Source organism: Pristis pectinata, chromosome 5, assembly GCF_009764475.1.
Source record: "Pristis pectinata isolate sPriPec2 chromosome 5, sPriPec2.1.pri, whole genome shotgun sequence".
Lineage (NCBI taxonomy): Eukaryota > Metazoa > Chordata > Chondrichthyes > Rhinopristiformes > Pristidae > Pristis > Pristis pectinata.
The window spans coordinates 24,398,200-24,412,292 of record NC_067409.1 but is presented as its reverse complement, the minus strand read 5'-3'; the positions used below and the strand labels follow the sequence as shown (position 1 = coordinate 24,412,292).

Here is a 14,093-nt window from a genome sequence, read left to right as displayed (position 1 = left end):
ACAGTGTAATTATTCCTGCCTCCACCACATCCTCCGGCAGCACATTTCATGTACCCACCACTCTCTGTATGGAAAAACCAGCTCCTCAAATCGCCTTTAAATCTAACCCCACCCCACCCCCACCCCACCTTAAACCTATTAAGCTCTCCAGTTTTAGACTCCCTTCCTACCCTGGGAAAAAAAGACTGTGACAATCCACCTTATCTGCACCCCTCATGATTTTATAAACATCTATATGGTCATCTCTCAGCCTTCTTCACGCCGGGGAAAACAGTCCCAGCCTATCCAGTCTCTCCTTACATCTCCTGCACCATCGACTGACAAGTATAAAAAATGACATGATCTGGTAAGCTGTGTTTATTTTGTGCATGGCAACCAAGACAGCCTTCCATCTATTGAGCTAGACTTATGTGGTAAGGCCACTTTCCACACACTGTACCGATTTAACAGCTGCAAAATTATGCTGCTAATCCACCCAGATTCAGCTAAACTAAATTCATTCACCAGCAAATGTAATCTAAATTGAATGGCAAAGACGATTTTCTGAATAGCCTTTTATTGCTAATTAATGTAAAAATGTTCGCACCCAACATCTTTAACGCACAAAATCTAAACAAACAATATCCAACCAGCAGTGTTTGAAATGTTATTCACTTTCTTTGACTTTACATTTCAGAGATGCGTCAATTTCATTCCATTACTTGTTCTGGGTAATAACCACCTTTGTGTTTTTGAAACTGCTTAGAAGCAAATGGCAGAGCTGGATTGGGTTCACCACTCAGAGCTAGACAGACTGGCTTTTCTGTGTGAAAGTGAGCTGAACAGTTATGATTAGACTCTCATGGCAACAGAGTCTACCCATTGCATGGTAATTGACCATAACAAAAGCTATCCTGAAAACCTTCTAACATCGAGAAAATCTGCAGCATTTCTCAACCAATATATATGTATTAATTAAATAATTTTGAGAAGAATTCTGCCTTTTTGGTTTTATGCAAATGTACAACCAATATTTTGAGAACATTGGAGATTTGTTATCAATAGTTCATTCATTTAATCAATAATTGGAAAGCAAATTTTTGTGGAAATTAGGCGAGTGCATGATTTGGCATGGTTATGAAGGACCTCCCCTTGCAGTCAATCACCATGACAATTTATTCTACAGGCAAAGAAAAGATGCCAGAGAGCTGACGAAATATTTATATCCATAATTCAGGAGGAAAATTTAGATTTCTGCAATATGGCTCCACAGTCATAAAGAGAGGTTTCGAAATTAATCCCGCAAACAGAAGCTGCAACAGGACATTCCATCCAAACAAGGGTTAAAGCTGACAAGCAGACAGATACAAAATACTGGGATCCTGGCCAGACTCCAAGGACCCACACTTAAGCCACTGCAGCTGTAAGAGGGGTATACATGATAGGCTTTGTTCATCTGTTGTACAATGCACAAGCCAAGTCCGTATCAACCAAAATAACCCTGCAGTTGGGTCTGATTAGCAGATTCAATGAAATGCAGAAACAAGGGGAAATCTTAGAAGACGACTGCAAGAACGGTGAAACAAAGAATGTGCAATGAAAACATGAAACCAATAGTTTAAGATTTTCTTGAAGTCTGGCTGGAAAGCAACCTTCAACCTGAAATGAACTGTATTTTGTTACTCCCAATTGCACTAATTCTGTTTAAGCCTTGTGTTTATCTTAGTAATTTAATATCTTGCAGCTGGTACATAACCATAATGTATGTGAAAGTACATTCTGCTTCGAAGTGCAACACGTGCAAAATCCCATTCACAGCTGAATAGTTCAAATAACCATTGTTAAGTTAACCAAACTAATGGACCTAGACAGGTAGGTAAATGCTGCTAATTTCATATCAGCAACACCTGCAAATCCAATCAACGGGCTCACTTTTTTCTTCAAGCCTATCCAACTGAAAGCAATAGCTGTCACAAAACAAGTCAATCAAATGACTAATACTTCAGCATTTTTCAGCTTCTGTTTTACTTCCATATTCTACATGAGAGATGGCTCCAAAGATACCACCAGTGGTCCAACATTTTCCAGGGTTTCCGCAGGGAACTTCACCATCAGGAAGCAGGGTTATGCATCCGAAGTAAGTTGGCAGTGGGTCTTTTTTTGCTGATGTTAAGTTTTAGATCCATTCTCTTGTACTTCTCAGTGAACAAGTTGACAATGACTTAAATAATAAGACAGTGGCAAAATTAGTCTGTATTACATTCCAGAAAGCTGCCCAGAGATTTGAGAAAATAACCTTGGGCAGCAACTCTCTGCAGTACTTCCTAAATATTAATCAATTGGAGGTCCTCTTTTCCAATCAAGAATACCAGGCATTTGTCTGTCCATTAGGCAGATATAAAAGATGTCCAGTAATTATTCGAAGCAGCCCAGGGAATTTCCCTATTACCCTTAGAGGTTGTGATGATTTATTCTGAAAGCAAGGTTCAAGGAAAATTCTGTTTAAGTTTCTTAAGGGAGCAAATGAACTTAAAACATGTTCCATGTTCCTACAAGTTCCAAAACCCAGGAAAACGGTCAAATTTTAGAATCTATTTCAGAGATGGAGATCGAGCAGCTTCAAAAGAGACATAAAAACAGAAAATGCTGGAAGAACTCAGCAAATCAGGCAGCACCAGTGGTGAGAGAGCAATAAACAATTTTCTAGAGGAACTCAGCAGGTCGAGCAGCATCAAATGGGGGGGGGGGGGGGGGGGGGGGGAGGGGTGGGGTTCGAATTGTCCATATTTCAGATCAAGACTCTACATCAGGACTGAGAGTGCAGAGGGATGAGAGCCAGTATACAGAGGAGAGGGAGAATGATGACACAGGGGCCAGTGGGTGGTTGGTGGATCAAGGAGGGGTGGAGGATGGCAGCACCTCGGACTCCCGTCTCCCCTCCTTCTCTTTATACTGGCCATCTTCCACCTCCCGAAACATCAACAGTTCCTTCATCGCCACCCCCCATAGATGTTGCTCAACCCACTCATTTCCTCCAGCAAGTTGTTTGTTGCTCTTGGTTCCAGCATCTGCAGTTTCTTGTGTCTCCTCTGCTGGAGAAACTGTTTACATTTCAGATCAAAGACCCTTCATCAGAACTAAGAAAGAGAATAAGCAAGTTCCTCTAAGTATCAGAGAAGGTGGGAGTCAACGGGTGGAACAAAGGAAATGTCTATAATCAGATGACATGATGCAGCTCTACCTTTGTCTGGGTAATGTGTTGTTCATGTTGTGAAATCTAGGTGGTGTTATATCATCTGGCCCACTGCGATGTGCTGAGCAGGCCTGAATATACACATAAAAGAAAAAAGGGGGGGAAATAAAAAAGGGGGGGAGGGGGAGAAGAGGAATGATGAGCATAATGGCTGGTCCTGAGACAACAGAAAGAAAGAACAAGTTACCTGAAGTGGGAGAAATTTAGTACTGAGTCCTGCAGGCTGCAACATGCCCAGACAAAAATAATGAGGTATTGTTCCTCGAATTCACATTGGGCCTCATTGTGAAGTGCAGGAAGCCACAGATAGAGAGCTCAGAGAGGCAGTGGGATGGTGAATTAAAATGGCAGGCAAGCAGAGGCTCAGAGTCAGGCAGTGCTCTGTACAGAATGTCCGGCAGGTTGCCAAAACCATTTGGTTAAATGGTTCCCAATCATTGTCAAAACCAACTCTCAGACAGCCTCATCACCAAAACTTGCCAACAAGCTCCAGTGAAAGGGACCCAGCCCATTAGATCCTTCCTATATGGTTAGGCCAACGCACACTGCCCTCAAGACAGCTGCGATAAGGATGAGACTATTGTCCATCTCGCTATGGACTGTGCGTTTGCCAAGGAGGTCTGGAAAACAATGCAAGGGTCTTTGTCGAGCAGCTGCATAACAGAGCACTCTCTGATCTATGGGCTATTCCCAGGGACGCATACTGAGACAAGTATCATGCTACTGGAAGATTGTCAACTTGGTGAAAGACACACTACCTGAAGCTTGTTGGTCTTCCAGAACAACAAGGTATGAATGCTGCCACCTGGTACATCTTAGGCTACGAGAGTACGTACTAAGGGACACACTGAAGCTTGGTGCAGCCAATGCAAAAGCTTTGTCAGCAAGGACTGCAACTTAAGGACCTTCCATCGCTGGACATTTAAGGTCCAGTTCCAGTGCAACAACCTCCCCAAACCCAAAGGGTATATTGTTCAGAGGGGCCACGAGTGGCATTGGTGTACTGTATACACCATGCATCAACTTGACGATAGTAATATGACTTGTATATTGACTTGATAGCAATATGAATATACAGATTGGACAACACTATGAATATAAATTATGTCATGCTTTTTCTTTTATAAAATTTATGAACAAAGTTTATTTTTTTACTAAGGAAATGTCAGTCCTGTGGACAAAAAGTAAAGGAAGCCACATCGTGAACAACTGAATGCAGTACACTAAACTGGAAGAACTGAAAGTGAATCGCCATCCTATCTGGAAAGACTGTTTGGATACCTGATTCAAAAGGTAAATCCTGCCAATTTGGGAATCGTCAGTATACCTGAACAGATTGCCCGCTAGCTTCTGCCTTGCTGAGCAATTGTCACTGCAATGCCTCGCTGACAATCAACACAGGTGCACCTCAAGTATGCGAGCTTAGCCCACTGCTCTACTCTCTCTACACTTGTGACTGTGTGGCTAAGCAAAGGTCAAATGCCATCTACAAATTCTCCAATCACACCACTGCTGTTGGTAGAATCTCAGATGGGGACGAGGAGGTGTACAGGAGTGAGAGACATAAGCTGGTTGTGTCGCAATAACAACCTCACACTCAATGTCAGCAAGACTGAGGAAATGATTCAGGAAGGGGAAGTCAGAGAACACACACCAGTCCTCATTGAGAGGTCAGCGGTGGAAAGGGTGAGCAGCTTCAAGTGCCTAGGCATCAACGTCTGAGGATCTATTCTGGGCCCGACACATTGATGCAATCACGAAGAAGGCACACCAGTGGATCGACTTCATTAGGAATTTGAGGAAATTTGCTAAGTCACGAAATACTCTTGCAAATTTCTATAGATGTACAGTGGAGAGCATTCTGACTGGTTGCATCACCACCTGGTATGGAGGGTCCAAAGCACAGGATTGCAAGAGGCTGCAGAGGGTTCATCAGCCAGCTCCATCACAGGCACAACCCTCCCCACCATCAAGGACATCTGCAAGAGGCAGTGCCTCAAGAAGGCAACATCCATCACTAATGACCCACACCATCCGGGGCGTGCTCTATTCTCGTTACTACCATCAGGGAGGAGGTACAGGAGCCTGAAGATTTACCTACAGCTTCTTCCCCCTGTGATCAGATTTCTGAATGTTCCATGAACATTACTTCCTTATTCCTTTTGTTTTGTACTATTTATTTTGTAATTTCTAGTAATTTTATGTCTTTGCACCATACTGCTCTCACAAAAACAACAAATTTTACAACATGCAAGTCAGTGATAATAAACTTGATTCTGATTGATTTTATGCCCATTAAACAGTGTTCTTTATCCCCCATTCATTTTTCGAATTGATCAGAGGGATTGCAGGACTGCATCCACTTCTGCACTCTGTTATGTAATTTTCTCCATAAATAGAAAAGTTACATGACACCTTCAAAATGTATTTTGATAAAATGTTCAAAAAGAATATCATGTTCCTCTATAATATTAAAAGGCTTTCCCATTTTATCTGAAGGAAAACAGAAAATTCTGGCTGATCCACAAGACCTGAAACATTAACCCTGCCTTCCTCTCTCTAATGCTGCTCCACCTACCCAAGGCTTCCGAACCTTTCAGTTTTCATGTTGGATTTCCAGCATCTGAAATATTTTGTTTTTATGTCTGTCTATAAAGTGGAAAAGTGACTTGATTAAGAAACCTAACTCCCTTTTAGCACTTTAAAATCCATAATACCGCAATGTACAGAATGTTGAACCAACTAACTATTCAAATTTCTTTCCACAATTGATAAAGATCAACACAAGTTGCGTCAGTGGCAATCACAGGCTATTATTCCAATCTTAATAAGTGACAACGTTCAGATAAGTAAGTTCCAGAATGTACTTGAAATCCAGCACAATAGTAAACAGAGGTCAACAACTGAAGAATACTTGCCCGGGCAGACAATAGCATGCTGGAAATAAGTGGGTTTATTCTGGTTGAAAGCCACCGAGTCACGACAGGTAATTTAACATCAAGGCCACATCAAACAAGTACAAGCACAAAAACCACAAAAAAACACCTGCATGTCACCTATCTTTATCATAATTATTTTGTTATGACCAACACAGAATGCCACACTAATTACACATTTATACATGTGACAATTACTTTGAGATGAATAACTGCCCCTCTTAGGCTGCTTCCTCCAAAGCTGCATGCCCAAGATCAGTAACACGGGATGGCAATTCATGGATAAATGCCTACAACCCAAAATAAAAGCAACAATACAAAAGACCGCATATTCTCTAACAAGTGTGTTGAGTGGATCACTGCTCCCACGTTGCTAGGATCCTGCTCTGTCCAGTCTTGCACCAATCACAATAAGCCAATGAACCTCCTGCTTATCATCCTCCCATTGGATTCCAGTCCATCAATGCCACAATTTTAAAAAATTATTTCTTCTCTAAGACTTTCATGACCCCATCTTTTCCCCATTTCTTTTGGCTCGGCCAACGCTGAAACACTTCATTGTCAGTCAGTCAGTCAAAATCCTGGTACTCCCTAACCAACAGCACAATGGCAGTAAGGACTGCAGTACCTCAAGGTAGTGGCTCACCACCACCTGCAAGGACAATTAGGAATGAGCAATAAATGCTGACCTCATCAGCAATCAACTCAAGAAGAAATGGATTAAAAAAAACCCAAGTGCTCAGTAACATGAAACAGATGTGTAACAACAAGTCACTCTTCCAAAGAAAAAGTCAGAGAATTTAGTCTCCAAAGTACCCATAAAAACAGTCAATTTGGCTTATCTAATAATTGTAAATCTGCTGTTCTGATGAAACGTCCAACTAGTATAAACACTGGTCACATATTTCATGTCTCCCACCCAAAGTCTTGGTAAACAACTCAACAATTTACTGTCTCACATTCCAGCAGTGCTGCAGCACGACTCCCATCATCCTTGGGTACTGTAACCACACACAAGACTCTCCTCTGATTCAAAAGGTGAACCAATCAATACTTCAGTCAAATGAGGCCAGCTATAAACTGTCAATCTCATTTACTTTACTATCAATAAATGAACATAAGCTAGTAAATATCACACGTGCAACTTGATTCACAGTAAAGGAAATAATAATCTGACCAACAGACTAACCTGTATTTTTTGAACAAAGTTTACTTTAAACTGAGACTGCCTTAATCTTAAGGAAGCCTTGGCCTGCCCCCGTCTCTGTCAGCGATCATCTCGGACCAGCTTCCAGACTGCAGAGCTTTGTCTTTCATTCCCAGCAGGTCTGTTGATTGACCGCTGACCCTTTCCCAGCTCTGAATCAGAGCCTGGGCTAAAGGGATGCCAATCAAATTAGCTACTTCTCCCACCCCCATCAAGTTGCAAGACACAATGGAATCTATAATTCATCTTGTCAGAATTGATTGGGCCACCCAACAATAACAGATACGAAAGTTGATTGGAACACTGATATTAGTTGAAGCAATCTTAAGAGATGCCTTTCTGAATTCTAATCCATATCTTCCGGTATTGCTGCACTGCAAAATTCACCCTGTTTGCTGAAGCATTGAATTTATGATCAAGAAACAGTCAGACAAAATAATGCTTGCCTCTATTTGTGTTCCATAAGAGCCTCCACTCATAAAAGCTTCCACTGATTGTTCTCCATCTACCCCATCAACATCTCTCGTTTCCTCACAACCCCCACAATGTATGTATTTAATTCTTCTTAAACATAAAACACACTTGCTAATTTTAACCCAAACCAAGATTTCTCTATGGCAAAAACAAAACAGAACTCCCAACTGCTGCTCAACAAAGCTCACATGATGAGTAAACATCAGAGGGAATCTTCTGATGTCTTACAAGTTTATTTATAGAATGTCAAAGCTTAGCGGAAACTAAAATAAGTCCTGGAAAGCTCTTTAAAATGAACAAGCTATTTGATAATTACAACGGTAATTGCAGAAGTTAAACTGCATGAAATATGATGCAAGAGCTCCTATTCAGTCAAGACAATACATTTAATTTTGATTATCGTACCTGATGGTCTTAACATTTCAGCACAATGTTAGGGTTAATTAGGTATCACTTAACCAATGTTTAAGTTTGATTACAATAAAGCAATCATGCAAAAAGGGATTAGATAATGGTCCAGGCTAACTACATCATCTTGCACCAAGACCTGGAGCCTACCTTACAGCTGAAGCTGTTTGTGTGCCCGTGACCGGGAAGCCTTCATCCCTGCAACCATCCTCGTCAACCTTTTCTGCTCTCTCTGGAGCTTTCTCATTCATTTTGAAGTGAGGTGGCCAGAATAGGACACAATATTCCAGTTGTGGACTGACCTTTATTCTAAGAAGTTTGACAAGAAATTTCCCTGCCTTTGAAGTCCTTGCCTCTATTTATGAATCCTAGGATCCCATATGTTTTACAAACCATTCTCAACAATTGAGCCAGACAACTGAAAAACGAGCAAACCAAAAATGCTTTCCTTCAAATTACCCAGCTGTACAGTAGAAATGAAATCCAGAATCCAGGAATACACAAGGCAATTAAACTTAATTTGTTTTGCCAGAGATTCAGCCTTAAGTCTGCAACCCAGTTGAAATGTAACAGAGTAAATATTTTGTGTTGCACAAATTATTAAGCAAAGAATCTCTTAGTTAAGGCAACATGGTGCTGAAATACTTCATGCACACAACGGCTGTTTGCATCACCAGTACCACAGTGGGAGTAAACAGTTAGTCAGAAAAGGCCAGTATCAAATTCAGAACTTTGCCCATTTTTAAGCTGCTTGTGGGTCAGAAGAGCTGGAGACCTGATCTGGACTGTCTGCCCAGCTCTACCAATCCCAAGCCATTTCATGCGCCACATCTTCCTCTTCTGCTTCTGAAATGCAACTCAAGATCCCCAGCAAAGCTATGAACATCTTCCCCTAACCACCAATTATGCTGTTTGTCTGCTGAGTACCAAGGAAGAGGGCATTTATTGAATTAAACGTTGAAAACATAAGCCTGCCATCCATGACATCAGCCTTGATGTACTCTTGGCTTTATAAATCAGGTTTCTTGTGGCCTCCCAGTTAACCCTCAAACTTGACATGAATACTTCATGCAAGAATCTGTAGCATCTGAAAGTTACATGTCAAACCTTTGCTTTCCATCTATTTTTATGACTGATCATACTACTTGTCTTTCATTGTCAACATGTTAATGTCCCAAATGATAACTTTAACAATTATCAAAAGGTCCTGTGAGAAGTAGATAAACTGAATTTTACTAATCACCATTACATCTGGGCAAGAAATGCATCACAGCAAACATGATAAATTGGGAAGAAATTGTTAAGAAATGTCCAAATGAAAATCAACTTAAATAAATCCTTCCAACTATTTCTTCAGGAAACAAAACTATAATTATTATTTTAATGCTTGCAATGCTTACTTTTCAAAGAATTTTCAACAAACTAAGCATAGATCAGTTCATTATTTCACACATACATCTTACCTTCCTTGATCCAAGAAAACATGCATTATCTTATTATATATATATATACATATATATATACATATATATATATATATACATATATACATATATATATATATCTATATATACACACACACACACAGACATATTATATATATATATATATATATATATATATATATGTTTATATCTATGCACACACACATATCAATAAAGACTGTAGGTAAAAAAAAACTGGCCAATTTTTATTCAGAAGCATTGCAAGACTCTCATCACTGTGAGATGTTTTTACATCTTTCATAGGTGCAAATTCAACTTTCTGCACTAATTTCTGCACTGAGTCAAAGCTACTTTACATTTTTGTCAAATGCATTGTGCACTAGAAACTCTTGCCGACTTTACAGGACAGATCAAATGTGGTGAGGTTCTGAAACTGTCCTCAGTTTCCAAGGTGAATGCAGAAAATATAACAGGACTCCCTGTTTTTTTTTCACAATACCCTGATGGAATGTGCATATTTGGATATTGGTGAAAACAAATGGGCATTGCTGCAGTGATCCCATAAAATCTCAGAAGTCTAAAGCCCAACTTGTCATCAAGAAAATGCAAGTGATCATGAAACCACAAGCAAGAGAGGCTAATCAGCCCAAATTTGCTGATCCATCCAACAATTCCCTCAAGCTCCACATAAAAGCACCCTTAAGAATTCCAATAACAGCATTTAATTGCTTCTGAGATGAAATCAAACCTTTCACCCAAGGATTTTCATTGCATTGAAAATATGACAAAGAATAAAACTGGACTGGAATTGGGTGGGGTTGGAATCTTATTTCAAAATTTAACAACCTATTGAATGAAGCAGATTACATAGCTTTCTTGTGCTGGCCTGCCTGGATACTTCCCTTTAAAAGTAATATTAGTCCTCTGCATACATCTAAGTTCTTTGCTGCCAACCAAAGCATCTCTCTAAACTGGGGTTGGCCAGTCTGAAGATTGTATTTGCAATTCACTTCAATACCTGCACGTCTGCAGATGATGCAATTTAAGTCTATGACAATGCATACAAAGAACAATAAAAGTTGCTTCATTTAAGAGCATCAATCAGCAAATATTCCGAAGAGACATGACCCAAAAACATAGAACATCGAACAGTACAGCATAGGAACTGCACCTTTAGCCCACATTGTCCATGGTTACCATGATGTCAATTCAAACTGCATTTCTCCTTGCAGGCAGTCAAAATCCCTCCATTCCCTGCCTGTTCATGCATCTGTCTGAGTGCCTCTTAAACACATCCATCACCAAGATATTGAAGATATCCAGTTAAAAGACATCTTGCTTTATGTTAGATCATGGAAATTCAGTTGCTCATTCTGGCAAAGGATTGTAATGCTCACATACTTCAATGTGGTGTGGCCACATTCAAGTATGAGAGTTTGACACATTCAGGTACGTGAGCATTACAATCCTTTCAAATGCATGGTTTCACCAGCTTGCACTGGATACATTCCTGCTTGTCTCTTTAGGACTTCAAATTTGGTATTAACATGGTGCTCAGAAAGAGGTAAATTGGTACATTTTTGGTAAATTGATTTATTGTTGTCTCATGTACCGAGGTACTGTGGAAAAACTTGTCTTGCATACCATCCATACGGATCATTTCATTACAACAGCACATTGAGGTTGTCCAGGCTAAAACAATAACAAACTGCAGAATGAAGTGTTTCAGTTACAAAGAAAGTGCAGTGCAGGCAGACAGCAAGGCGCAAGGCCATAACAAGGTAGATTATGAGATCAAGAGTCCATCTTATCATGCTAGTGGACCATTCCATAGTCTTAGAACAGCAGGATAGAAGCTTCTTTGAGCCGAGTGGTATGTGCTTTCAGGATTTTCTATCTTCTGCCCTATGGGAGGGGGCAGAAGAGAGAATATCTGGGTGGATGGGGTCTTTGATTATGTTGGGTGCTTAACCGAGGCAGTGAGAAGTGTGGACAAAGTCCACAGAGAAGGTGCCCATGACAGTGAAGGTTTCGCTGGGGACAGGGACAAAGGCTAAGGTGATTGACTACTTGAACGGATAAACAGTTCCAGATTCATTGTGACAAATGGGAGAATGTTGGGAGTCAAAAAACAACTTGAAGGGTATTTCCCCTCCCTGGATGCAAATACAAAAAATACAGCGTTTTTGGAAGGCAAGGTTATACAGAAAGTGAAATTTGCATTGACATGTTGGGAGATGACCCCACCTATGAGAACGATGACAGAAACAGAAAGGCCACAGTTGATGCAAAACTTACCCTCAGCTCTCCAAAACGTATTAATCACACCTCCAAGCCAGTGTTGAATTCATTTGCTAATAAGGTGCCCATTCTGGTATTCATGTCTTGTTGCTAATTTGTGACAGTTATCCTCATATTTGACTAACCCTACTGATTTAATATTATCTGCAAATCTTAAAAGCATGTTTGATTCTCAAATTGAAATCATTAACCAAAACTATGAATAACAGTACCACAAAGCTAATATTTGTGAGACTGCACTTTGCCCCATCCTGTCACTGTGTCTTGGTGACTTGCATTTTTGTGCCTTGCAGCTAAGCAAACATCTACTCTTCTCAATACCTCCTTGGCCCTGTGTGGTGAGATTCATTCATCTATACAGTGGCACCTGACCAAATATTGGGTGACTTGGAGAGACAGTGTAGGATTTAGGAAGCACTGGCTTGTTGAGTTAATGTTACAACTGAAATCACCAAGGATGAAGTGTCATAGTGCAATGGGCAAGGGAGGAATATAAGGATCCTTGAAGGACAGCATGAGCAGGTAATCACTACGAAAGAGAAGCAAAAGGTAATATAATTAACATCCACATGTCTTATTAGAAACTTTTTGAAGTATTAATTTCATAGTGTTCTTGCAAAATGAAATCAACCCCACACTGTCCAAGACTCAAGTGGAAGACTTTCAGAATAAGCCCACAATGCAACAGTACTCCATCATACTGCTACAGTGCTCAAAACCCACTCTTCTGAAAATTTTCAATACAAAACTGGGTGCGATGCACATTTAAAATAAAAAATGGTACTAACATGTCACATATCCTGACATTGAAAAGAAATCCAGAAGAGAAATAAATCAACAGAGCAGCTGACAGCTTGAAAGTCCCAAGCATCTATGTCACATAGGCAAAGCAAAAGCAACAATTATGAGAATGATTGACAAATTTGATTTCATGATACCTCATTCCAGAAAAAAAATTTAAATTTTCTAACATCTCCAAGTAACTATCAATCGTGATTCAAAAAAATTATTTTTATTTGGCTTCACCTGCCAACATTAGCATGAGTAAGATGGAAGATCTGAAATCCCACATTCAGCACTTTAACACAAAGTTCTTTCAGCTATCTGCTATGAGCATCCACAAATTTAATAGGAAGTTGCAAAAACAAATCACCATCAAAACTGGAAACAAACCACTGGGAAAAGCGTGAAGTGCTTGTTTCTCACCACTAGATGTCTCAATTCCACAGACACTGTTCAGCTATGTTGAGGGAAAGTCATAAACTGAAATTTTAACCCAGCCTGCCTCACTCCATAGATGCTGCCACTGATATGGAGTACTCCTTCCTGATTGTGTTTCCATTTTCACTCACACCTTGATGTTCTATCATCCTCCTCTCCATCTTACCAACTCAGAATGACCACTGTCAGTCGAATTCCTTTTCACGTGTTGGATGCAGACCAGAGTGCATCAAAAGGATTGAGAGTCGATCACACCAAAGTATTTTTTATTCACCCAATGTACCCAAAATAAACTCCAGCAGATTAACCCCTGCGCTGCAGGGAAAACAAAGCAAACTCAACTTCAGGATGAAGCCGACTGCTGAGCATAAACCAGGCTCAAGGACATGGTATCTTCCTCATCTGGCTAGCCACATTAAAAGAAGAGCTCACCATTAAGACTGATGAGCAACAAACCAAGTTTTCCCACATTAGTCAAAGCAACCACAGGCTTCTAGTATTTTCCACATTAAGAATACTGCCCAAAACCCTTAACATGTGCCACAGTAACTAACTATGAATGAAAAGCAGAGTGTTGGTTTGTTACTCACTCGGTCCTTATCATCAGCAACGTCAGAGAGGATGTCATCAAGATCCAAAATGCCACCATCGCTGTGCTCCAAGCGATGCACTTGTACCCAGTAACCTGGATCCTAACAGGGAGGGAAAGAAAAATTTTAGTGGCAGCAGTTAAATGGAGGAAGCTCTAATCTCATCTTTTTCTGGTCAATAGAATTTCAGTGCATGATGTACTGAAATTCTATTGACCATAAAAAGATGAGATTGAAGTAACAGGAGGCTCTCTATTTCAGAGGGAAATCTCATCAGAA

The 14,093-nt window shown here is 40.2% G+C and overlaps 1 protein-coding gene across 11 annotated transcripts in view; it reads right to left on the bottom strand.

The window, feature by feature from the left end:
* The window catches only part of pard3aa (par-3 family cell polarity regulator alpha, a), a 655,359-nt gene that overhangs the window by 522,385 nt on the left and 118,881 nt on the right, over positions 1-14,093 (bottom strand). For 10 of the 11 annotated variants that reach the window (XM_052015672.1, XM_052015675.1, XM_052015670.1 and 7 more), the window contains exon 2: positions 13,815-13,916. The exons of the other annotated variant lie outside the window; for it this stretch is intronic. In XM_052015672.1, the coding sequence (XP_051871632.1) occupies positions 13,815-13,916 (102 nt within the window). The remainder of the gene's footprint in view (positions 1-13,814; positions 13,917-14,093) is intronic. 11 annotated transcript variants of the gene reach the window in all.